Source organism: Cetorhinus maximus, chromosome 20 (genome assembly GCF_964194155.1).
Source record: "Cetorhinus maximus chromosome 20, sCetMax3.hap1.1, whole genome shotgun sequence".
NCBI lineage: Eukaryota > Metazoa > Chordata > Chondrichthyes > Lamniformes > Cetorhinidae > Cetorhinus > Cetorhinus maximus.
Genome location: NC_135898.1, coordinates 88198184 through 88222027, shown reverse-complemented (window position 1 = coordinate 88222027; position 23844 = coordinate 88198184). Strand labels below are relative to the sequence as shown.

Sequence of the window (23844 nt, the reverse complement as noted above, 5' to 3'; positions counted from 1 at the left end):
TTTTTTTGTTCTGGGAAAGAGTTAGAAGCGGATCAACTGGATTGGATCCTGCTGTGCAAACTTATATATGGTTCTAGATCACGTTTACTGTGTGATTTTTCTCTTTTGTTTGAAGGCGGTCTCTCTTCCTAACTGCTGGAGAGATGTCATTCTGACCCACTTTGTGGTGTGTTGTTCCCATTAACGTTTGCCTCTGGACTCATGAAATCGGGCGCTGTCCCTAAACGGGAGGGAGGGAGGGGAGGGGGGGTGAAGCATTAATCAGGCTGTTGTAACAATAAGGATGAGTCACAATGCCGATGATTTAGTTCCGTGGGCAGAACTTTCCCCTCGTCGGGCGGGCGGGCGTGTGCCTGACCTGGATGAGAGTAAAATAGTGCACGGTGACGTTGGGCAAGCGTCCCGACATCATCGCGCAGCCTGGCGATATTTCGCTCGATGGGCGCACACGAGAGGCGGCAATTCCCCCAACAACAGTTAAGAGGCCTGTTAAAGGCCCTTGATCTGTTAACGAAATCGGATTTTTCACTGCCCATCCAGCCGTTCGGCCAAGCGGCCTTTGCATTATTCGTGAAACCTCATCCACGGGTGGGGGGGTGGGGATGAGATTTTGACCAGTGATTTTTTTTTTTAAATCAAAATTTTTAAAACTCATTTTTAACATGTCCCTGCTCACGTGATAGGGTCACATGAGGGGACGTGTTTTTTTTTAACATTTTTAAAATTCTTTATTTATGTTTTTAAAGTTCTTCACCTCCCTGAAGCGACTCTATGTCATCGGGGAGGGTTCAGTGCCCACAGCCCCCGTGCACGGCCACACTCTCGCGCTCACGCTCCTCCTGCCCTCACCCAGGCAGCGCTGGGCGTCTCAGCGCCCGATTGACGCCGGCTGCCTGTTAACTGGCCGGCCCGGCGTGAAATCGCGGCCTGGGCCCGATCGCAGGCGGCACTCGGACAACTCGCGCCTGCTCCCAGGCCCGCCCACTGCACCCCTCTCCCCCCCGGCAAGGTAAAAAACCCTGCCCCATGAATCTGTAGAAAGACGCAAAAGCTTTGAAATGCCAACAGGTTTCCCGCAGTGAAGAAATGCTGCACTCATTGCTTCAGCCCTCAACATGTGGGTGTTTGTATTTTGAGACAATCTCACCAGAACAGCTGAAGGTAGGTGATTTACAACAGCAGCCAGTCAGAGCGAGCACACTAGCTCCACTCACACTGTCATCGTGCTGGGAGATAAATTCCATAATACGCTAAAGAATTGCACCAAAATCTGAATTCTGGCTCAGTAAAAGGCATTTGTTTAAGGGGTGGATGTGTTAAAGGATAACACATTTCTTTGCTGCTTGACAGTTATATTACTGCCAAAAAAATGTTCCACTTTATGTCAGTGAAAATGCATTTGTGTGAGGGATGTCAGTCTTCAGGAACAGGATATTTACCCATTGCTTCACTGTCACTGTCACATAATCCTGGAACTCACTCCCTAACTGCACTCTGGGTGTACGTTAGAGCATAAGGACATTAGAAATAGGAACAGGAGTAGGCTACACAGCCCATCAAGCCTGCATCCATGATTCAATAAGATCATGGGCTGATCTTGGGCTTCAAGTCCCTTTTCCCGCCTGCTCCCCATGTTCCTTAATTCCCTGAGAGACTAAAAATCCCAGCCTTAAACGTATTCAACGATGGAGCATCTACAACCCTCTGGGATAGAGAATTCCAAAGATTCACAAACCTTAGAGTGAAGAAATTTCTCCTCATTTCAGTCATAAATGATCGGCCCCTTATCCTGAGACTCCGCTCTGCACCCCCCCGACCAGCAGAAACAATCTCTGTGTTCACCCTATCAAACCCCTTCAGGGTTTTGTAGGTTTCAATGAGATCACCTCTTATTCTTCTAAACTTGGGAGTAAATAGGTCCAATTTGCTCAGCCTCTCATTATAGGACAACCCCCTCTCCCCAGGGGCCAAGTTAGTGAACCTTCGCTGTACCACCTCCAACGCAAGTATATCCTTTCCTAAAATGTGGAGACCAAAACTGCACTTGGGGCTGCAGCAACTGAAGTTGGCAACTCAGCACCACCTCCTCAAGGGCAATTATGGATGGGTAATAAATGCTGGTGTTGACAGTGATACCTACATCCCAAGAACAAATCCAAAAAAAAAACTCTGCAGTAAGGATACTCAATCCAGGTGTAGTATAAGTTATAAATGTTAACCTGAAAATTACTGTCCGTCATAGTCAAACGATTTAGTGCCACTGTTAAAATAGTAGAGAGAATTTGGTGCTTCTAAGGGTGGGAAAGAGTTGTTTCCCAGTCCTGAACCCAACCTTGGGAGAGACGGCCAATCATTGGGATTTTTCATGGAGCGGTCCTCTCAATTGGCATGGAGACCAGTTCCCTGTCCAGTTAAAGGCAGTGGGTGGGCTCTGGAAGCTGAAGGGCCAATCAGAGCTTTTCCTGAAAGGAGCAGCAGGCTGCGAGGGAAGGTAAGTAAGAGAGAGCGCGCTTCAAAATGGAGATACCCTATCTCCAACTTTTTAAAATCTTATATTAACAAATGAGTTCTGCAGCCCAGCTGCCATTGTTTGGGGGGAGTGTGGGAGCCCCATACAGGATGGCCTGTGTCTGCTCCTGTACCCAGGCAGCCAGGGAAGGTCTCTAGCCCACCCTGGAGTACTGGCCCCCAGTCTGCCTCCAGGTACCTAAACTGGCCCTTGCTGCCTCTGTGAACCTGGAGGCCGACTGGAAACTTCCAGTTGGCCTCCATTAATTGGCCTCAATTAGACTCTTAATGAGCGTGATTGGCTACTGTCCCCAATCCTGCCTCCACAAAAATGGCACAGAGACAGGATGGTGCTGGGGAATTGGCATATCAGGGCTGTTTTTAACCTCTTGTCCTGATCCTGACCTTGGCAAGCGTCGAAAACCGAGTCCCAAGTCTTTTAGATTTTTGTATGATAACATTGCCAATGGCTGCATCGATTTACAACTTTATCAATGTCACAGGAGTATTATCAAACAAACGTTGACACCAAGATGCATAATAAGATTTCAAAACAGGTGATCAAAAGCTTAGTCAAGGAGGTAGGTTCCATGGAAGAGAGAGAGAGAGAGAGAGAGATAGAGAGGTTTAGGGAGGAAATTCCAGAGCTTAGGGCCTAGACAGCCTTCAGCGTACAATATGAGTTTGTGCAGCGTTTAATCCACTCTCAGAAGACAATCTGCACTGCGCCATTGTCACATTACTGTCTGCCATAAGACCATAAGACATAGGAGCAGAAATTAGGCCACTCGGCCCATCGAGTCTGCTCCGCCATTCAATCATGGCTGATAAGTTTCTCAACCCCATTCTCCCGCCTTCTCCATACTATAGATTGCAGCAGTTTCTATCGCTGCAATTGTTCAATTATAGACCGAGAATTAGTGTGAACTGGAGCCTGGATTGAAACTGCCCAAACTCATCCCATTCAGCATTCCCACATCAGAGTGACGGAACAACCACTAGTCAAGGTTAGAATCAAACCCATGATCTGGGGCATAAAGGAAATGATGGGGTTTGAACTGACTGTGCCTCCCCATCATCCACCATAAAGAAGGCACTTATTCCCTCAATCTTGCTGGTCAAGAAGTGAAAGGATGGCATTCTACACTCAGTGTAACTCCTTAGTTGTCACATATTCCTTCTATACAGTGGAGGACCCATTCTGCACAGCTTATGGACAGATATATTGAATAGAACTGAACAACAACTTGTGTTTATAAAGTGCCTTTAACACAGTAAAACATCCCAAGACATTTCACAGGAGCATTAAAAAACAAAATCTGACAGCGAGCCACATAACAAGATATTAAGACAGATCACCAAAAGTTTGGTCAAGGGGGTAGGTTCTAGGGAACGTCTTAAAAGAGGAAAGAGGTAGAGACGGAGAGATTTAGGGAGGACCAGCAGTGGCATTATGAAGATATACCCCAGTGACACCATGAATGGCAACATTGGTTAATGGGCAGCAGTGTCACAGAAAGGGGAGCTTGATATCAAATGTCTCCTTCAGCATGATGCTTGAAACAAACCAACAAGTGATGATTGTGAGACACTGATCTGTCTATATCTTTCTCTTTCAATTGGCATGCATAAGATTAGTTAATAAATCAGCAGACTTTAGTCGAGATTCAGGAAAGGCTGTTGCAATGGTAACCTCCTCTGGATTCTGGCCATCCTGCACAATCCGAAGTGAATTTGTGAGTCAGCCCAGCTCCGAGTGGGCACTGCCCTTAGTTCTGTATTAGTTGGCATTAGGTTAGCAATTGGCACACAGAGAGGGGGCAGGGAGGTTGGTGTGGAAAACAGAAGAAGGTCACATTGGAGTATTAGGTGCTGTCTGAGGTTGGAACTGAGACACATATGCACGGTAGAGGGCAGTACTCTGCATCTAATCTGTGCTGTTCCTGACCTGGATTTACCCGATAAGACACTTGAGTACCCGAACTGCAATGTTTAAAATTCAGTTTGAAAAGTACAAATTATTGGATTATGCGACCCCTTTAAATAAGTGGCTATTAATCTCAAACTCTCCATTACTGTTCCTCATTATCACTAAACGTAATTTGACACAGATCTAACACTTCATTATTCACTAAATTCTGCAGTCTGGTCAATATAAATATCACAAATGTGAGCTCTTAAAATAATCCTAAAGTATCTTAGTACTGAAAATATAAAACTGCATTTTTCTAAGTTTTTTTTTATATATGACAGCACATTTTACATACACCTCCCATTAAGTGAGTTCCCCAGATAAAGATCTAGACAGTTTGGACAACCAGTTGTTAATTTGAGAGGAACATTATGTGATTGATGCTGAATTTCCTCTCAATTTTCCGCTTTTTTTCTGCTCCCTTTCCAATGGAGATGTCTTGTATTTAGGGACATGGTTCATGGGTGCCGGAGATGATTTTTAATACTTCACTTGTGAGCAGGGACCATGATTTGGAGTAAAAGTAAAAACTGTTGGAAGTACTCAGCAGATCAGGCAGAGAAACAGAGTTAACATTTCAGGCCAGTACCCTTTCATTAGAACTGAAGAGAGATAGAAATGTAATAGGTTTTGAGCAGGGGTGGAAGGGTGTTTGGAAGAACAAAAGAGGAGGTTTATGATGGGGAGAGATTCAATGACAAAAGGTTTCATGGTGCAAAAACCAAAGCAAGTGTTAATGGGTACTATGAAGAAACAAAAGATATGCCCACATGAGGGTGGTCCATCCAAATGCAAAGTGAAGGAATAAAGAGAGAAACCAGCAGAGAAAAGGCACAATGGAGGCAGGAGTTATGATCTATTATTGTTGAACTCAACGTTGAAAGGTGAGGTGCTGTTCCCTGACCTCGTGTTGAGCTTCAATGGAACACGGTAGCAGGCCAAGGACAGAGAGGTCAGAGCGGGGCCAAAGTGGAGAATTAAAAAGGCTTAGAGACTGCATTGCCAGCAGGCCTAATCCTGGGATGAGCTACCATCTAGACATTGTCATTTTGCTGCAAAGATTAGATAATGATCTGACTGATTAATTGTTTTAAACCTCGCTGGCCCAAATTGAGTTCAGCTAATTCAGAGGGATTGAGACTGAGAGCCTCTCGGTTTATGTAGTTGAGCTGTACACTGAGCAGCTGCTTTATCAGATGATTGAGAGGTAGGTGCACTTTGAACTTCATCTATTCATCACCGGTTTGCTAAGTGACAAACCCCATAAAGCAATCACTGGGATAATCCCCCAAATACATTGGCACCCGAACTGTAGCTAATTAGCAACATAGAGCCACTTATTACTGGCAGTGCTGCACTCAAAGCCCAGGCAACTCTGTCCTATTTTGGTTTAGGTTCCTGTATTTGCTGATTGGCTCAGTTTGAATTTTGAGAGCCTGAAGGTTTGAAAATGGCCTCACCATTGGATAAGCCCCAAAAGGAAGATGCTAAGATCTGCTGCTGTTAGCAGCAATTGGAGATGTAAACCAATTGATGGTAGCATGGATTTAAACTTTATACCTGGCTCCTGAAGTTCCAGGTGAGACACCATGGGGACAAAGGGTGGAACTTTTCACTCCGGAAGTGTGGTGGCAGGCGGGAACGTTGGGGTGGTTCCCGTGGGCCAGCGTGGTAGGTCTCCGCACCAGATCCTTCGCTTTTCACCTCATTATATATGCATAAATGAGGAGCACATTGTATCTTGTGATGGGATGGGCTGGGATTCACCCGCCCCACCATTACCTCATCAGCTCATATTTCTGGGCGCCATATTTAAATGGCACCCGTGCCCACATTCACTCTCTGCAGCCTAGGGCTTCTCTTGGCGAGTGATGGTCCTGAGAAGAGACAATTGCTGTGCACCCAAGTTCAGCAACAAGGAGGTAGCGGCATTCATCCAGGCAGTCAAGGGCCGGTGTGAAACCCTCTACCCCTGTGGTGGGAGTTGGAGGCCCACCAACTTCAGCAGCAAGGCTTGGGAGGAGGTTTCCAGGGCTGTCATTGCCAACACTCCTCAGAGGAGTCCCGCTATCATGTGCAGAAAAAGGGTGAATGATCTCATCCGCTCCTTCAGGGTAAGTCAACCTCCTCTTCAATTTCAACTCACACACTCTAGGCCATCAGGATTACAGTCCACAGGGATCTCACACACCACCAACACAAGGGACATCACCAGTGATTCTCTCACACACACTTTTACACCTTCATCTCTGGTCGCATGCTGCACAAGTCACGTCTTCAGCCCTTACATACGCCCATGCAGCGCACACCGAAGGCAGGCGAGCTTACCATCTGCTCCGGCATCTGTCTGCTCACAGTCTGTCCATCTGTCTTTACTCAGGAAAAGATCATCCACAACAATGGGGAGAGATCCCAGACCGGAGTGGGGGACGCCGGAGCTCGGGCCACTCACCACCTTTGAGGAGCGGTCAGCAGAGCTGATGGGCGAGGAATGGGATCGCTCCTGCGCCGAAGGCAAGATCGGTGTCTCCAGACAAGGCAAGATCGGTGTCTCCAAACAAGCCAGTGAGGGTCCACCCAGTACTTTTCGCCTACCCACCGAAACTGTAAGTGCTTTTTAATGTAAATGACTATCCAGCCAATCACTGATTACCTCTTCTCCCTATTACAAGATAAAGAGGCACACCATCGCCAGCCGGCCCATCAGCCTCAGCCTCAGGCCACCTTGGATGAGGATCCTGAGGACCCACTAGATGTAGAGACGTCCCTGTGCGTTCAGCTGCACCCTCCATCAGCGCAGAGACACACACCTCGGTGGGACCTCGTTTTAGACCAGGCTCGGGGTCACCATCTGGTGAGCACGGCACAGAACCAAGTTCACAGCAGGCGGAGGCAGTGACAGCCATGGTCACCGACACGCGGAGGATCGCTGGAGGCCAGGCTCCTGCTGAGTCTGAGTCCGATGATGAGCCTCTGGAGTCGGTCCTCAGAGAAAGGTTGGAGCTCCTAGGACAGGCAGGGGAACAGCAGGCAGGGTAGTCAGAGGCTGTCAGCAGAATGGAGGATGGAGGAGTCTGTCCATATTCTGTCTGATATCATGGCACCGACATGACAGCGCATCGAGGTCACCATTGAAAGAGTGGCTACCACCATGAGACTTTGGTCCAGCAGTTTGTGCAGGATATATACTTGATATAGGCCTGAACACCATTGCTATAGCCATGAATGGGGTGCATCAGTGCCTATGCAAGATGGGGACAGGGCGCCTTGCTCTCCCTCCAGAAACCCCTTCTCCTCAAGGAGTCAGGGAAGGGCCCCTCGGGCAACTACAGGGAGGAGGAGCATCAGCCAGACACGGGGGCACAATCCACCCAGGACTCTCCTGGGCTGTCCAGCAGCTCCAAGTCCTCTCTTCCTGTGACCCTAAAACTCCAATTAATCAGGCAGAGGAGGGCGCACCTGCCCCACAGCAGGAGACCCAAAGTAGGCCGGGGCCCTCCAGGTCTCGGCCCTCCAGAGGACGCCCGCCAAGAAGGCATCGCTGTCGTCAGGCTGCCTCCACCTCTGCTGTGGATGTCAGGGGAGCACCAAGACATAGCGGTGGGGTAAGGAAAATTAAGAAATACTGAGAGCAAATGGTGGCACTGTATATACTTTGCACATCTGTAAATATATTTTGCTTATCGAAAAGTCTCATCTCGTGAATGGCTCTTCTGTCTGAAGCAATGCTCTGAGGTCATACGAGTGTTACAGGCGCTCTCTCCTCCTCACTTATCTCCCATCATGTGCCTCAGGTCTATGGCGTCTCACACAACCTCAGTACAGAGAGTCACCTTTCTGTCCACAGCAGTGACATGACCAAAGCCTCGTTCAGTATTAACATGATGGAGGTCGAGCAATGCATTTCTTAGACTTGCGTCAGAGGATCATGTCATGTGGCCTCATGTGTATATATTTTGTAGTTTGGTTTATTCTCCTGATGCTGCTGCACTGAAGACTGGTCAATGTGGACCTGCACTGGAGTCAATCTAACTCAGTGCATCTCTCAATGGCCTCCATGTCCGGCTTGAGTGTAAGTTACATTTCAAATAATAGTCGAGGATCTCAGGCACTGGTGGCAGCCTGTGTACAGCCCGACATCATCCCTATTGTAGTTCCCATTTGTCACCTGCGTGAGGCAGAGCTATGGACCTAGCTAGCACTAGGTAACTACTGAAATGTCCGCTGGACGGCAATAACTATGTGAGATCAGAGGAGCTTTTTCTAGGCCCCAGGTGCTGGACTATTAAATGGGAGGATGCTGCTTTGGGCCTTCAGGTCTGGCTAGCGTGACTTGACATCTCTGAGCCAGCTCTCCGAAGGACAACCAACATGGGTATCTGATTGTGACAGAGCCAACAGTGCCTTAGGTTTCCTTGTGTTTATCTGATGCTGCTGGAATGAAAATGTGGAGGCCTCAAATGGGATCAGAGCAAAGCTCCACTCCATCTGCTGTGCGCTCTTTATTATCAACAAAGTTACAAAGTAATTCCCAGATGCAGTGTCAACATTTTCTGACCCACAGATGCCCAGGTAATGCTGGACGTGTACTTGGCAAACTCCAGACGAAGGCTGGGTGATGAGCGTTTGTCAATGTTCAGGCGATGGTGCTGCTGAGGCTCTCTCTCTGTGCACACAAAGGTGACCTGACTCTCGGGCTCGCACCCATGACTGAGAGTGACCGATCGCAGCATCCTAAAGAACGATCTCATGCTGGGGACTCAGTATGAGGATGAGGTCAGAATATTATCCTCTCATCAGGGATGGCCTGTGGAGAGATGCCACAATCCAGATTCAGATCAGTCCTCAGACGTTCACATGAGAACCAGTGATTGATGATTGTCCCCCTTGAGGCACCTTACAGTGTGCCAGGCATACTGCCATGAGTGCACTGAGGTTTGCAGTGCTGCTCCTGCCTGGTGAAGGCTGCCATGGGCAGTGAGATGTTGGCACAAAGCTTGAAAAGATGGCACCATGTCCAATTTCTTCCCAGTCTGCGCTGGTCAAGTTCCTTTCCCATAAGAAAACGACCATCCCAGAGGCTGCCTAGCCGTCCATGGATGAGGTCATCATCACGCAAGATGGTGACTACTCATCCTGAGATTGGTGACCTTCATTGAGATGCTGATGATAGCATAGAAGGCGTTAATGTCAAGGCAGCATGGAGGGCACCGGTGAAAGTGGCTCATATGAGCTATAGGTCCTCATCGTCCTGGAAACTGGTGCCTATAAGGATCTCACAGGCACGCCTGCCGTGTTTGGCCCCTACTATGGGCTCTTCCTCTGCAGCCTCAACATCTTCGCCCTCATCAAGCTCATCCCTCTCGATGTCCTCCTCATTGGAGGAGATGTGCAGCTCTTCCATCTCTCCATCTGGAGCGCTAGGTTGTGTAGAGCACAGCAAACCACGACGATGTGGGACACCCTCTTGGGACAGTACTGGAGAAGGTCGCCTGACTGGTCCAGGCATTGGAAACACATCTTCAACATGCCAACGGTCTGCTCAATCAATGAGCGTGTCACAGACTGAGCTGCATTGTACCTCCTCCTCTGGAGAACTCTGTGGCTGCTGAACAAGCATTATTGACCATGTCTTTTGGGGGTGGCTTTTATCGTCGATGCGCCAGCCCTGGGTACGTTGAGGGCCATAGAAGATTTGGCACCTGTGAGTGACCCGTGATGTACCAGTCATGGGAGCTCCCGGGGTATCTCGGACAGACCTGCATAATCTGCTTTTGATGATCACAGATCAGCTGCGCATTGAGAGAGTGGAAGCCTTTTCTGTTGGTGAATCACTGTGGCTGCTGCCAGGGAGATCTTAACGCCACGTGCCTGCAGTCCATGGCACCCTACACCTGTGGGAAGCCGATAATCACTGTAAATCCCACAGCTCTGGCAGCCGGCTGGCTTCACCCAGGGAGAACTGGACGTAATTGTGTGTCTTACTGAATAGGGCGATATCCTCTCACAGGATTGTGATAATCCACAGACGTCCCGAGTGGAGCCCTGGAACGAACCAGTCATGATAAAGTTGAGTACAGCGTTCGCCTTTAGAGCCACTGCCAATGGATAGCCTCCCAGGCTGTATGGTGTCAGATCCTCCTGAAGAACATGGCAGGTGTGAGCCACCACATTCCTTCACAAATGGAGGCATCAACAGCTCCGTCTCTCGCTCGTTTGCAAGTATCAGGGGCATCTTCAGTCCACCCTGGGTGGCACCAAATACCTCCATGGAACTGGTATCTCCCCTTCAGCTTCTGGGCTTTTCATGGGGCCACTGGCCCATGTCCCTCAGGGCGAGGAGCTTTCCTTAGGCCTGCCTGAGGGCGACGGGCTCTTCTTCTCCTCCTCCTCAGTTCCATGGCAGCCATAAAAAGGCGGCGTTGCCGGCCGCCTCCATTCTGCACTCCTCCTCGTCTCGGGGTAGGCGGGAGGTTACAATCAGATCAGCCAAGACCTTATTCAATGGCAGAGGAGGCTTCCCGTGGCCTACTCCAGCTCCTAACTCGTATCTTCGTATGGTTCATATTGTCTCTGCAGGAAAATTAAACAGAGACATGATTGAACATAACCCTACAATAATCACTTTCCATCGCCAAGCTAGTGGGCCATTGGGAAGCCCTTGGGCTGACCTCATGCCAGGAACTCCATTCCCAGATCCGCCCTTGCAACTGTCACACACCCTGGAGGCTGATCCCCCCCTTCCCAGACGCCATAGGCATGACAGTGTTTTCACAGGGTGGGTAGGATGTGGAAGAGTACAGCCAGGCGCTATGAGCCTCAGTGCAGGGCACTGTCAGGCTGCCTCCTTTGGAGTAGACTAGAGCCCAAACCTGCACTCATGTGTTGACTGTAATTGTTGGGTAAAAGCTGAACCTCTCCGCTGCGGTGTGTAGAGATCTTTGGAGCTTTTGCCATTTGCGCTTTAGCCGCTGCCCCTTTTACAGTTTGATCCTTCCGACCTCTGCACATTCCAATGTGAGAGAGAAATGGTCATTCATACCCAATCAGCATGTGGCCCCAAGTTACTGTGGATTCTTATACGAACATACGAATTAGGAGCAGGAGCAGACCACTCGGCCCCTCAACCCTTCTCCCCCATTCAATAAGATCATGTCTGATCTAGTTTTAACCTCAACTTCGCATTCCTGCCTACCCCCCCACCCCCGCCACCCGCCCGATATCTTTTCACCCCTTTGTTTATGAAAAATCTATCTACTTCTGCCTTAAAGATATTCAAAGACTCTGCCTCAACCACCTTTTTGAGGAAGAGAATTCCAAAGTCTCACTACTTCCTGAGAGAAAAAAAAATTCCTCATTTCTGTCTTAAATGGACGAGCTCTTATTTTTAAACAGTGGTCCCTAGTTCTAGGTTCTCCCACAAGGGGAAACATCCTCTCCACATCCACCCTGTCAAGTCTCCTCAGGATGTTTCAATCAAGTCACCACCTAATGCTCTAAACTCCAGTGGATACAAGCCTAGTCATCCAACCTTCCCTCGTAAGACAACCCACCCATTCCACGTATTAATCTATTAAACCTTCTCTGAGCTGCTTCCAATGCATTTACGAATTTCCTTGAATAAGGAGACCAACACTGTACACAATACTCCTGATGTAGTCTCCCCAAAGCCCCGTACAACTGAAGCATAACCTCTCTACTCTTCTTTTCAATTCCCCTCACAATAAATGGTAACATTCTATTAGCTTTCCTAATTCCTTGCTGTACCTGCATACTAACCTTTTGTGACTCATGCACTAAGACACCCAGATCCCTCTGCATCTCAGATCCCTGCAATCTCTCACCATTTAGATAATATGCTTTGTTTTTATTTGTCCTGCCAAAATGGACAGCCTCACATTTCCCCACATTATACTCCATTTGTCAGATCTTTTTCCACTACCTAACCCTATCTATATCTATTTGTAGCCTCCTTATGTTCCCTTTACAACTTACTTTCCGACCGATCTTTGTATCATTAGCAAATTTAGCAATCATACCATCAGTCCGTCCATCTAATCATTTATATAAATTGAAAAGAGTTGTGGCCCCAGCACTGATCCCCGTGGTACACCACTCATCACATCCTGCCAGCCAGAAACTGACCCATTTACGCCAACTCTCTGTTTCCTGTTAGCCAGACAACCTTCTATCCACACCGATATGTTAGCCCCTACACCCTGAGATTTTATTTTTCACAATAACCTTTCAAACGCCTTCTGAAAATCTAAGTACAGCACATCCACTGGATCCCCTTTATCCACAGCACCAGTTACTTCTTCAAAGAACTCCAATAAGCTGGTTAAACAGGATTTCCCTTGCACAAAACCATGTTGGCTCTGTCTGACTACCTTGAACTTATCTAAGTGCCCCAGTTATAACATCTTTAATAGTAGCCTCAATTCTCACGAGGAAGGGCCCCACGACTTAAGTTGCCCAAATCGTTCAATTGGCATTTGAGTATTCCTAACATGTCTCAGCTGTCTCACCACCCCCCCTCTACCAGCTTATATTCCACCTCATTTCTATATTTCTTTAGTTCTGATGAAGAGTCATCCGGACTCGAAACGTTAACTGTATCCCTCTCCGCAGATGCTGTCAGACCTGCTGAGTTTTTCCAGCTATTTTTGTTTATGTCTCAGCTGAGCCTTACTTTCCATGTCCTGAAGTGGAATTTATTAGGGTGCCCCATTAATCGGCCCAAAAGTGCAGCAGTCGACTCCTCCCTCAAGTCCTCAGACCTCTACCCTGGCAATTCTTTTCCCTAGGTTACTTCTCATCTGCATCTTTCCATCGGCTGGTGACACAGTCGGTGCTGCTCCGGTTCTACTATGAGACCAGTTTCTAACAGCACCACCACCCCCCCTCTGCCCCTGTGACCATCCAACTCCCTCCTATCATCCTGAAAGAGCATCATGTGGAAGTTTTCCTCCTCTGAACACTCTCCCTCCTCCTGTAATCCTGGAATCCATCGTAATTCTGGTGGATATCCCTGTCCTGCCCCTGAACCATTTTCTGTTAATGTGCCCATGCCCCATGTCGACAGGAACCTTGTCCCCAACTTGAGGCCTTATGCACAATAATCTACCGAGAACCCACTCCCCACCCCACCACATGAGACCATCGAGTTCCTGCCCCCTCTTAGTTACCCGTTCCCCATTTACAGGCCGCAGACACCTCCACTGACTGTGACTGTGCCATCTATGACCCAAAAACAGGCCACCAACGTCCAGGGCCGAGATGTGTGAGGGACTGACCACTCCCTGCACGCCATGCTGGCCATCGACTGACACAGGATGGACAAGCCCTCCCACTCCCTGGGCTGAGACCAGGAGATGCATGCCAGGCACAGCCTTATAGCATGGCGCGCACAACCCCAGGACTTGCCTTTCACTTATGCCCCCCCTTCCTTCCCTCCCTCATTCATGTGTCTCTGTCCACCCCTTCCCTCCTGGGCTTCAGGCAATCTTCCCCCAGTCATGTGCCTCTGTTAGCCCCTTCCCTAGCCTCTGTCTTGTCTCTCCCCTCCCTCAAGCGTGTGATTATAAACTCCCTCCCCCCTCCCTTGCAAGGTTGTGAGTGAAGTGCCGTTCGCCAGGTGCACGTCTGTTTTATCCAGTCGCAATTGGCTCTGGTCTAATTAGCCAATGGTTTGGAGCGGGGGGGGCGTGATTCCAGCAAGCCGGATTTTTGAATGAACATTCATGAGATGCAAACGCATGCGAGTACGGTTCCCATCGTGGTGCAGCCAGCAACCCGACCCACCGTGAAACTTGGGAGCGGGAAGCTGCGAACCATTTACAAACTGACCTCTGGCGGCACTCCGAATGTTCTGGTCCCGCCCGCCATGATGCCTGCCGCCCGCAGGACTGGAAAATCCTGCCCAAAACAGTTGGGTGCCCATTAACTTCGGGGCACTCAGTCAGACAGTTAGAGTGCCTCCTGTTGGTCGATGTTTGCGAATGATACCCCGCCCCAAAAATAACAGTTATTAAAATTGTAGTAAGAAGGGTTAACCGCTGGGATGTGTTAATGTAGGACGTAGATGACGATGTATCACCGACATCTGTCAGTCATGTGTTAGACTTGAGAGAGCGGGAGGTTGGAACACCATGCCTCGGAACAACATGCCTACTATGTATAAAAACAGAATTACCTGGAAAAACTCAGCAGGTCTGGCAGCATCGGCGGAGAAGAAAAGAGTTGACGTTTCGAGTCCTCATGACAACTCTTTTCTTCTCCGCCGATGCTGCCAAACCTGCTGAGTTTTTCCAGGTAATTCTGTTTTTGTTTTGGATTTCCAGCATCCGCAGTAGTTTTTTGTTTTTATGCCTACTATGTACCCTGTTTGGATGTAGTACTAATAAACAAGTGTTAAGCAGATACCAGAGTACGACTGCAGTCTGCCTGGTAACCAAGTATCGCATCTGGAATCCAAGACACAAAGACTATCACAGAACAAAAAATGACATGGTTGCTCTCTTTTATAGGTGATGAGGTGGAGTTGGGTTTGAGGGAGGTTGGCAGCGGGGGGAAGGGAACAAGCGATCCCATTGGGTACGAACCCAACCGTCTACTCACTCTTTTTATAATTGAAATCCATCCATTTTCAAAGCCAAATGGATAGAAACAGAAAGTAGTATTGAGAGTAATAAATAGATAAAAATATTTGGAAAAACTTGACATGATGGAGGGGGGTTACCGTAGAGCATAAAACGCCCAGCCCATTAATTCCCTGCACGTCAGGGGGGATACAAAGAGCCTAAACTATTTAAAAGCAAAAAGTTCACCCGAAAGGGGCTTTGTGCTAAGCGGGAACATTTTTTCTGTGAAAAGCTGCTTAAAATAACAGGCCCAGGCATTTTTCATGCTGTCAGAGTTGGGCATGGCAAATGCTAACAGTATAAATACATCACGACACAGTGTAAACACTTAGGGAGCAATGATTTGCAAACTGAAATTCTGCAATTGCTTACACTGCTTCAGATTAAGTCACTATGATCTCTTCATTAAACATGATCTATATCACTTTGGTTTGCAGATTGTGATGTTGCCTTTGAGTCAGCGTCTCGCTGACTTGCGGATGCAACGTTAAACAGAGGCCCTGTCGGCCTCTGTGAGGTGGAAGTAATAGATCCCACAGCATTACTCTGAAGAGGAACAGGAGAGTTCTTCACAGGGTTCTGGCCAATATTTGTCCCTCACCCAGCACCGTGAAAGCAGGTTATTTGGCCATTATCACGTTGCTGTTTGTGGGAGTTTGCTGTGTGCAAATTGGCAGCTGTATTTCCCACATTTACAGCCGTGACTACACTTCAAAAGTATTGAACTGGCTCTAAAGTGGACTGTGGGACATCGTGAGACTGTGAAAGGCTCTATATAAATGCAACTCTTTCTTTCTTTCTTGCCTGGGCGTGTGTGATGGTTGCCAAATTCCGAGAATGTCCTTAGAAGTCGGGGCATTTTAAACTAGCCCGTAGACCCTGGGCTGGGCAAGGGAGAAAAAAAATCCAACAAAGGTTCCTGCTTCTCAGTATCTAGTCTAGATGGCAGCACTAGGCTCAGTTGCCAAGCCCACCGCATTCAACCACCCACCCAATACCTACTGCTTCAACTTACAAATGAGGGCAGTTTTTCCAAGTCCATGCCTAATACCAGGGTCTTCAAGCACTAAACACACAACGCCTTCAGAAAGTGACTCAGCGCAGTAACTAATGTAGAAGCTACAGCCACTACCCTTATAGAGGCCAGCACAATAAATCTCTGAAATGGTCAAGAACTCAAGGTTCTTTCCTGAAACCACAGATCTCTGTTAAAAGAAAAACCGCCCTTGCAGAAAGACCTCCTCCAAATACCGGTCAAGGTGAGTCATTTTCATATCCTGTCTTGGGGCATCCGAAATTCCCGAGCACGAGAGTGGGCAGGTCCTTTTAGGGCCTTAAGTTTTGGACATAAATCAGTTTTACTTCAACAAGGCTCATAATTTTGCCTCCAAGTAATAATTGCGGAAGAATGATGGAGGGGGAATGCGCGAATGGAGTAGAGTCATTGAGCGTTGTTAATGCTTCTGTTCTGTGTTTGTAGCAGAGTTGTAAACTCGTCGCAAAATCACCAACTTATTTGTGATGACAAAATTGTGACGCAAAGGACCAGAGCATTTCTGACCCCATCACTCTTTACATTCGGCCCTCTGTTTGGAGGTTTCATTTTAACCTTTGAGGGTATTGAATGATCATTCAGGCCCAGTCACTAAAAATCAGTCTCTCTTTTCGTGGTGTAGCTTATTCCAAAAAGGACATTTCTTTAATTAGTTTTAGGTAGAACTTGTGGCCCACCATTGGAATAGGCAATAAACGGACGGTCCAGTCTTGGGATCAGAGGGATAATTGAGATTTGGGGATGCTGCAGATCAGAGATTTTGAAAAGCAAAGGATGAGGGAAGAATTGGGAGGTATATTATTATTGGGAACTTATGAAAATGCACTGGGTACAAGAGAGATTCCTGGACCCAGTGATTTTATACTGCAATTGGATGCAGAGTGCAACTATGGGGAACTTGATGTGTGTATATTTAATTGTTGGTAGCATTTTTCTTGATTTTTACTTGCCTGAGAGTGTTTCAGTTGATTTAGTGTTGCTATTCTGTTTATTTTGCACATTCCTCAAGTTACATTTGTTTAATTTGCAATAATTCAATGACTCATGCTCTGCAAGTTTAATGTCCATGTGAAGCCAAAACCGCTTTCGGCCGACACTAAACTTGGCTTGTAAATTAAAAGTATTAAGACTGAAGTGAAGTGGAGTGAGACCGCTTGGAGGAGGTTAGACCTGAATCCGGCTTCAGAAAAGTCACTTCCAGCCGACACTACGGTTGTCATGTGAGCGGAGCATAAATATTAAAATTAAACATCTTTTGAAGAAAAGGGAAGGACCTGCTTCTACAGGAATGGGGCAGAGGAAAGCAGGGAACATGAAAGGCCATTTGGCCCATCAAGCTTGCCCTATCTATAGACTGATGACAACCTGCACTAACATGGGCATGACTCAATAGATTTAATCTCCTGAGAGGAATTGATGCACAAGCTCTCCCAAATTACCACATTTGATTAAGAAAACAAAACTCTAGAACTTTTTTTATTCATTCTCAAGATGTGGGTGTCAATGTTAAGACCAGCATGTGTTGCCCACCCTAAGTGCCCTTGAGGAGGTGGTGGCAAACCACCTTCTTGAATATCGATGGGTGGCTTGGAAGGCAGTTAAGAGTCAACATCTCTCTGGGTCTGGAGTCACATATAAGACAGACTAGGTAAGGACAGCAGATTTCTTTCCCTTAAAGCACATTAGATACCAGGTGAGTATTCATGACACTCCAGTAGTTTCACAGTCACTGTTACAAGTGCTAGAAAGGTGGACCAGACAGAGAGGATTACAGACTGCAAACAAGAATATGCCTGATGTTCTGCTCAATTCATGGATGGACAAGCTGGTGGACTCCATTATGGGCCTGCAATCTTTCCCAAACTATTGTCTTCTACCTGCTGCACCAGCGCAGTCAAACACACTAGATGCAATAGAAAGAAAATACGTCCCCAAAATGTCCTAAAATAAAAGCATTACTTTAAACAGGGCATTAAGAACAATCCTCACGTTCCCTCCTTATATCTGGATCTAAAGTCTGCTGCGGTAAAATGAAGCCGTGTGATATTTGAAATGGATTTAACCTGACGTCAGTCTTTTCGCAAGAACAATGTGAACCTCTTATGCCATTCCTAGCTACTTGTAAAACGTCATTGTGATCCCTCCTCTCTCCGTTCCCTCTCCTCCGACTCTTGCCATTCCTCTCCTCCCCGGGTATGTGCTTCCCAGGGATATATCTGAAGGTGAGTGTCGCATGTTCCATTTTAAAATGTGACTGATAGCCAAGTCCCCTTGGCTGTAGCTCAAAGGGATTAGGGTTGTCAATGCTGGATGCTGAGAGATAAAGCAAAATGTCCGAGAAGTACAAAAATATCCTTCAAATATTCTGTGTTGAATATCCGAGTGGTATTAACTCAGGTCATGTTGCTGAGTGCCATTCTTCATCGGCATCGTTTCTTACAGATGACACTTATCTGCGCTCACCCTTTAAAACAAATATATTCCAAAGATCATCAAGCACATTGTTGTTTGACAAATCTGTCATTGCATGGAGCAAAATGAGGTGTGCCTGCTCTGATAGGTGGTTAGATGGAATTCTTTTTTTTTAATTCATTCTTGGGATGTGGGCTTCGCTGGCTGGGCCAGCATTTATTTCCCATCCCTATTGCTCTTGAGAAGGTGGTGGTGAGCTGCCTTCTTGAACCGCTGCAGTCCATGTGGTGTAGGTACACCCACAGTGCTGTTAGGGAGGGAGTTCCCAGATTTTGACCCAGCGACAGTGAAGGAACGGCGATATATTTCCAAGTCAGGATGGTGGGTGACTTGAAGGGGAACTTCCAGGTGGTGGTGTTCCCATCTATCTGCTGCCCCTGTCCTTCTAGATAATAATGGTCGTGGGTTTAGAAGGTGCTGTCGAAGGAGCCCTGGTGAGTTGCTGCAGTGCATCCTGTAGATGGTACACACTGCTGCTACTGTGCGTCGGTGGTGCAGGGAGTGAATGTTTGTGGATGTGGTGCCAACCCAGCAGGCTGCTTTGTCCTGGACGGTGTCCAGCTTCTTGAGTGTGTGGGAGCTGCACTCATCCAGGCAAGTGCAGAGTGTTCCATCACACTCCTGACTTGTGCCTTGTAGATGGTGGACAGGCTTTGGGGAGTCAGGAGGTGAGTTACTTGTCGCAGGATTCCTAGCCTCTGACCTGCTCTTGTAGCCACAGTATTTATATGGCTAGCCCAGTTCAGTTTCTGGTCAATGGTAACCCCAAGGATGTTGATAGTGGAGAATTCAGCAATGATAATGCCATTGACTGTCAAGTGGCGATGGTTAAATTCTATCTTGTTGGAGATGGTCACTCCCTGGCACTTGTGTAGCGCGAATGATACAGTGCAGCCATGAATTGAAGGACTCGAGGAACCAAATGACCTACTCTGATTCCTATTCTTACCATAATGCCTACATGCCAAGGCAGTGTCTCCTTAAGAGTTGTAAACAGCTTCAGTGTTCACACAACTGCTTCATCCAGCAGCAGAGAAAGGGTCTGGTCTGCTCAGTCTAAAGGTCTTTTTTTATTTCAACTCGCTTATACAGCAAAGCTCAGTATGTCAGAATGAATGGATTACACTGAAGGAAGTTTGTGGTCTTCCAGGAACTGATATAACTCAAACTCCCAGGAACCTTCCTTTTTCCACTGATGTGTAATGATGAGAGCTAAACTAAAATAATCCCTTCTTCAAAGTGCTTTACCTCATCTTGAGCATTAGTCATTGTTTACCCAGTGAGTATTTGTATCCCCTTTCAGCCGTGACCTTTTAGAAAGGTCAGAAAGGCTTCACGATGCAAAGTCGCTGTCAGTCTGGTCTGGTGCATCACTGCGTCAAGTCTAACTGAGACCATGAACAGATGTAATGTCTCACCAATTGGTGGAGCATTAAACCAGCACCATTGCGAGTTTGCCATTAAACTTGACGTTGCTCTAACAGCAGGGACATAAAATTAAAATAACTGATAGTCCTGCTTTGATCGAATGCTGGCGTTTGCCTGTGTGGCTGAACTCAACACAGTGGGCAGAATTTTCCCCTTGTCGGGCGGGCGGGCCCGGGAGCCAATTAATGGCCACCCGGCTTGAAACCCGTGCTCAGCGCTGCCGGGGTGGGGGTGGGGGCGGGGGGAGCGCGGAAGCTTGCGCATGCGTGGGGGGATGCGCACAGTAAAAGCTCCCTGAGGCACAGAGCTGCCCCAGGGAACTGAAGAATTTTGAAAATAAAGAATTGTAAAAATGCTAATAAGATGTCCCCTCGTGTGACTCTGACACATGAACAGGGGGCATGTTAGAAATGAGTTAGAAAAGTTTTTTTTTAAAAATCACTGAGCGAAACCTCATCCCGCCTGTGGATGATGTTTCGCAAAAAGTCCAAAGGCCGCTTGGCCTTTTCGCCTGCCCCGCCAACTCTAAGGTTGGACAGGCAGTGAAAAATTTCAATTAATTAGAACTTTAGTGCGCTTAATAGGCCCGTTAATTGGCCAACTCCTGTCCGCACCTGCCGACCGAAGTATCGCGCGAGTACACAATGAAGTCACCAGGCGTCATCGCGCATCATTTTACACTTGTTCGGGTCGGGCACCGTCCGCTCGGCGAGCGCAATATTCTGCCCGGTGTGTATCAATACCTGGGGCAGCCAGGCCCAGGGAGCACCACGTTACTGTCCACTTCAGTCTGGGTTAATCCAGCCTACTTTCATTCATTTGCTTTTTGAAGCTTTTTGCAATGAATCATGGTGCATCTGAAGATTTCAGATTTCAGCCCCTATGCTTCTGCATTGAGATGGTAGATTCTCCAGTCAGTGATGTTACCCGCTGTAGACGGGGTTGCTACTCCCTCCCACCTTGCCCTGGAATCCCCAGGAATTAAAGATTAATTTGGAGGATGGTAAGAAGGGGAAAAATCATAGTGGCTTTTGTTTTCTCATTTTCTTTGGACATTTTTGTTTATTTGTATGAAAAACACGAAGAGTTGAGGGAGTTGGCGGGGGTGGGGGGGTAAAATTTGTTTGACTGTCATGAATTATCCAGTTGAGTTCATGATGAATTTGTTTCTCACTGGTGTAGCATCCCCAGTGAGCCTTGGGGATGAATGTGTTGGGTAGACCAATGGTGGGAGCTTGAGATGGGGAGTTTTTTCTTCGTTTGCGGGATGTGGGCATCAGTAGCTAGGCCAGCATTTATTACCCATCATTAATTGCCCTTCAGAAGGTAGGGGTGATCTGCCTTCTTGAACTGCTGCAGTCCATGTGGTGTAGGTACAGCCACAATGTTGTTAGGGAGGGAGTCCCAGGATTTGGGGGGTGGGGTGTGTCATGCACTGAAGTACTTAGGAACACATCCAACCAGAATTGGGTACCTAGCTATAACTTGCCTCATTTTCTAGAATAACTAAAAACCACTCTTTTTGAGAATGCAGAGCAGGTGTGTGTTGCCATATGGGAAAATCAGGGTATTTCCTGAATCACTTGTCAAAGGTTCTACGGCACTATTATTAGCCCTCCCTTTTTCCCAGGCAAATCTCCTTCAGGGGAACAAATGCACTCCTGTATGAAAGGAAGAATGGAATAAGAAAAGTCCATTCGATCCAATGAGACCAATCATCCCACAGTTCACACAGGCTCCACTCTAGCCTGTGGCCAATCCACCCAATCTTCCAAGCAAAGATTCTAAAAGGCTCCCCCTCAGCTAAAAGTAAAGCCATCCTCTAGAATGCCTACTTAAGCTTGCAATCTACATTTTAGCTTCCAGACTTTATGATTTTTGCCTTTTGATGTTAAGTGTGAGCTACTCCAGCTGCTGACATTTGTAAACCTCCCAGGCGTTTCCAATGGCCGGCTGACTGGGGAATCTATTTACATTCACTTTGCACCAGACGCAGACCTACTACAGTGAGTGTCTAGCTCAAGTATTGCAAAAATCATTCCCCAACACCTAATTGTGCGTTGGGTGGTTTCACACCCAAATTACACTTTGCAGTTTGTGTTGCTATGGGAGCGAAAAGCCTTCATAGCTACGCAAAAAGTAACCATTCTTACACAGAGGCCACACTGCTAATATTACATCAAATTACATAGAGGTTACAGCACAGAAACAGGCCATTCAGCCCAACTGGTCTATGCTTGTGTACATGCTGCACACGAGCCTCTTCCAACTCTACTTCCTCTCACCTTACCAGCATATCCTCCTATTCCTTTCTCCCTTGTGTACTTATCTAGCTTCCCCTTAAATGCATCAATGCAATTTGCCTCAACTACTCCCCGTGGTGGCAATTGCCATGTTCTATTCCCTCAATCATTAAGGAAGTTTCTTTGATTCATTGGTGACTATCTTATGCTTATGGCTCTTAGTTTTGGATCCCCCCCACAAGTAGAAACATCTGATCGAAGTCTAACCTATCAAACCCATTCGGAATGTTAAAGGTCCCTCTCAGATTACCTCTTTTTTGGTGGAAACAGCTCCAGCCTGTCGAATCTCCCCTCACAGGTATAAACCCACAGTTCTGTTATTATTCTAGTAAATCTATTTTGCGCCTTCTCCTGTCGCCTCTTTGTCCTTTCTCTGTAAAAGCTAAGCTATCAAACTTAGCATCAAACGGCGCTGTGAACACGAATCAACGTACTCGAGTAGGTTCATGGGAGGTGAGGGAGGGAAGTGGAACTTGCTGACCAGACAGAGAAAGCTGACTTACCATTTCCAAGCTCCCAGGATATATTATACTTCTTGCCGGCGCAGTACTTGAGGAGACTCAGGCCACTGGAACCATTCCAGGAGTTGTCAGCATTCCGCAGCAGGGCATTCAAGCCAAGGATCAGGTGCAGGCCGGAGCACTCAGCGAAGTTGTAGAGTTTGTCTAGAGACCTGGCTGGGTAAAAACGAGCTACAGTTGAAATCTGGCCGTAAATCCCGAAAAAGAAAACTACCGATCAGTTGCGCAAATTTCTGTGGTGAGGTGGCAGGGGGTAGTTCCCAATCGCCCCACTGTAACATTGACCAGCAGCACCCTCGAAAAGGGTGGCATTTAGATCATTTCAATAACATCTTTATGGATCCTCTACCGAGGTTAAGATCAGTGATTGGGAGAACCTTGCAGAGGTTCAACTCTGCCACGTAAAGTACGCTGTAGGAGAAAACCAATTTATTCGGAAAAACGCGTTAGTAATAACATAGTCCTCACCCTGCACTCACTCCACAGCCTCCCCAAACAAAAGCTTCTGTAGCACTTATGCAGACTGGACCCTAATGATTAGACGACCGTGACGAAAATAGAGTGCGCAGTACCCATCCTACCGAACTTTGAATATAACATAGAGGAGCAAAGTGTGAAGTGGCTGCAGTGGGTTAGTACACCAGGGTAAATGCCCTGGTCTATTGGGTCAGTGAAGCAAGAGATGAAATTAAGACTCTCGAGGACTGGGAACCTAACCAGAATCAGCCTAAAGTGGTCTTGACGAAAAAGAGTAACAGTTTCTTTTAATTATTAGGCTACGTTTAAATGAAGCTGAGGACATTTACCATTTACATAAACTGGGTTTGGACTGAATGCTCCGACCAACAGCAGGATGAGAGCAAGGAAAGCAACGTGATTGGTGCAGCTAGGAATTGATCCGGGTCTTTTTAGTCCAGTTTTGCTGTGCATTTTTAGCATTAGG

General features: G+C 47.2%; 1 protein-coding gene across 2 annotated transcripts in view; it reads right to left on the bottom strand.

Moving 5' to 3' along the window:
* hpse2 (heparanase 2) overlaps positions 1 to 23844 on the bottom strand; it is a 342759-nt gene that overhangs the window by 147403 nt on the left and 171512 nt on the right. For both annotated transcript variants that reach the window (XM_078565124.1, XM_078565125.1), the window contains exon 4: positions 22884 to 23057. In XM_078565124.1, coding sequence (XP_078421250.1) covers positions 22884 to 23057 — 174 coding nt within the window. The remainder of the gene's footprint in view (positions 1 to 22883; positions 23058 to 23844) is intronic.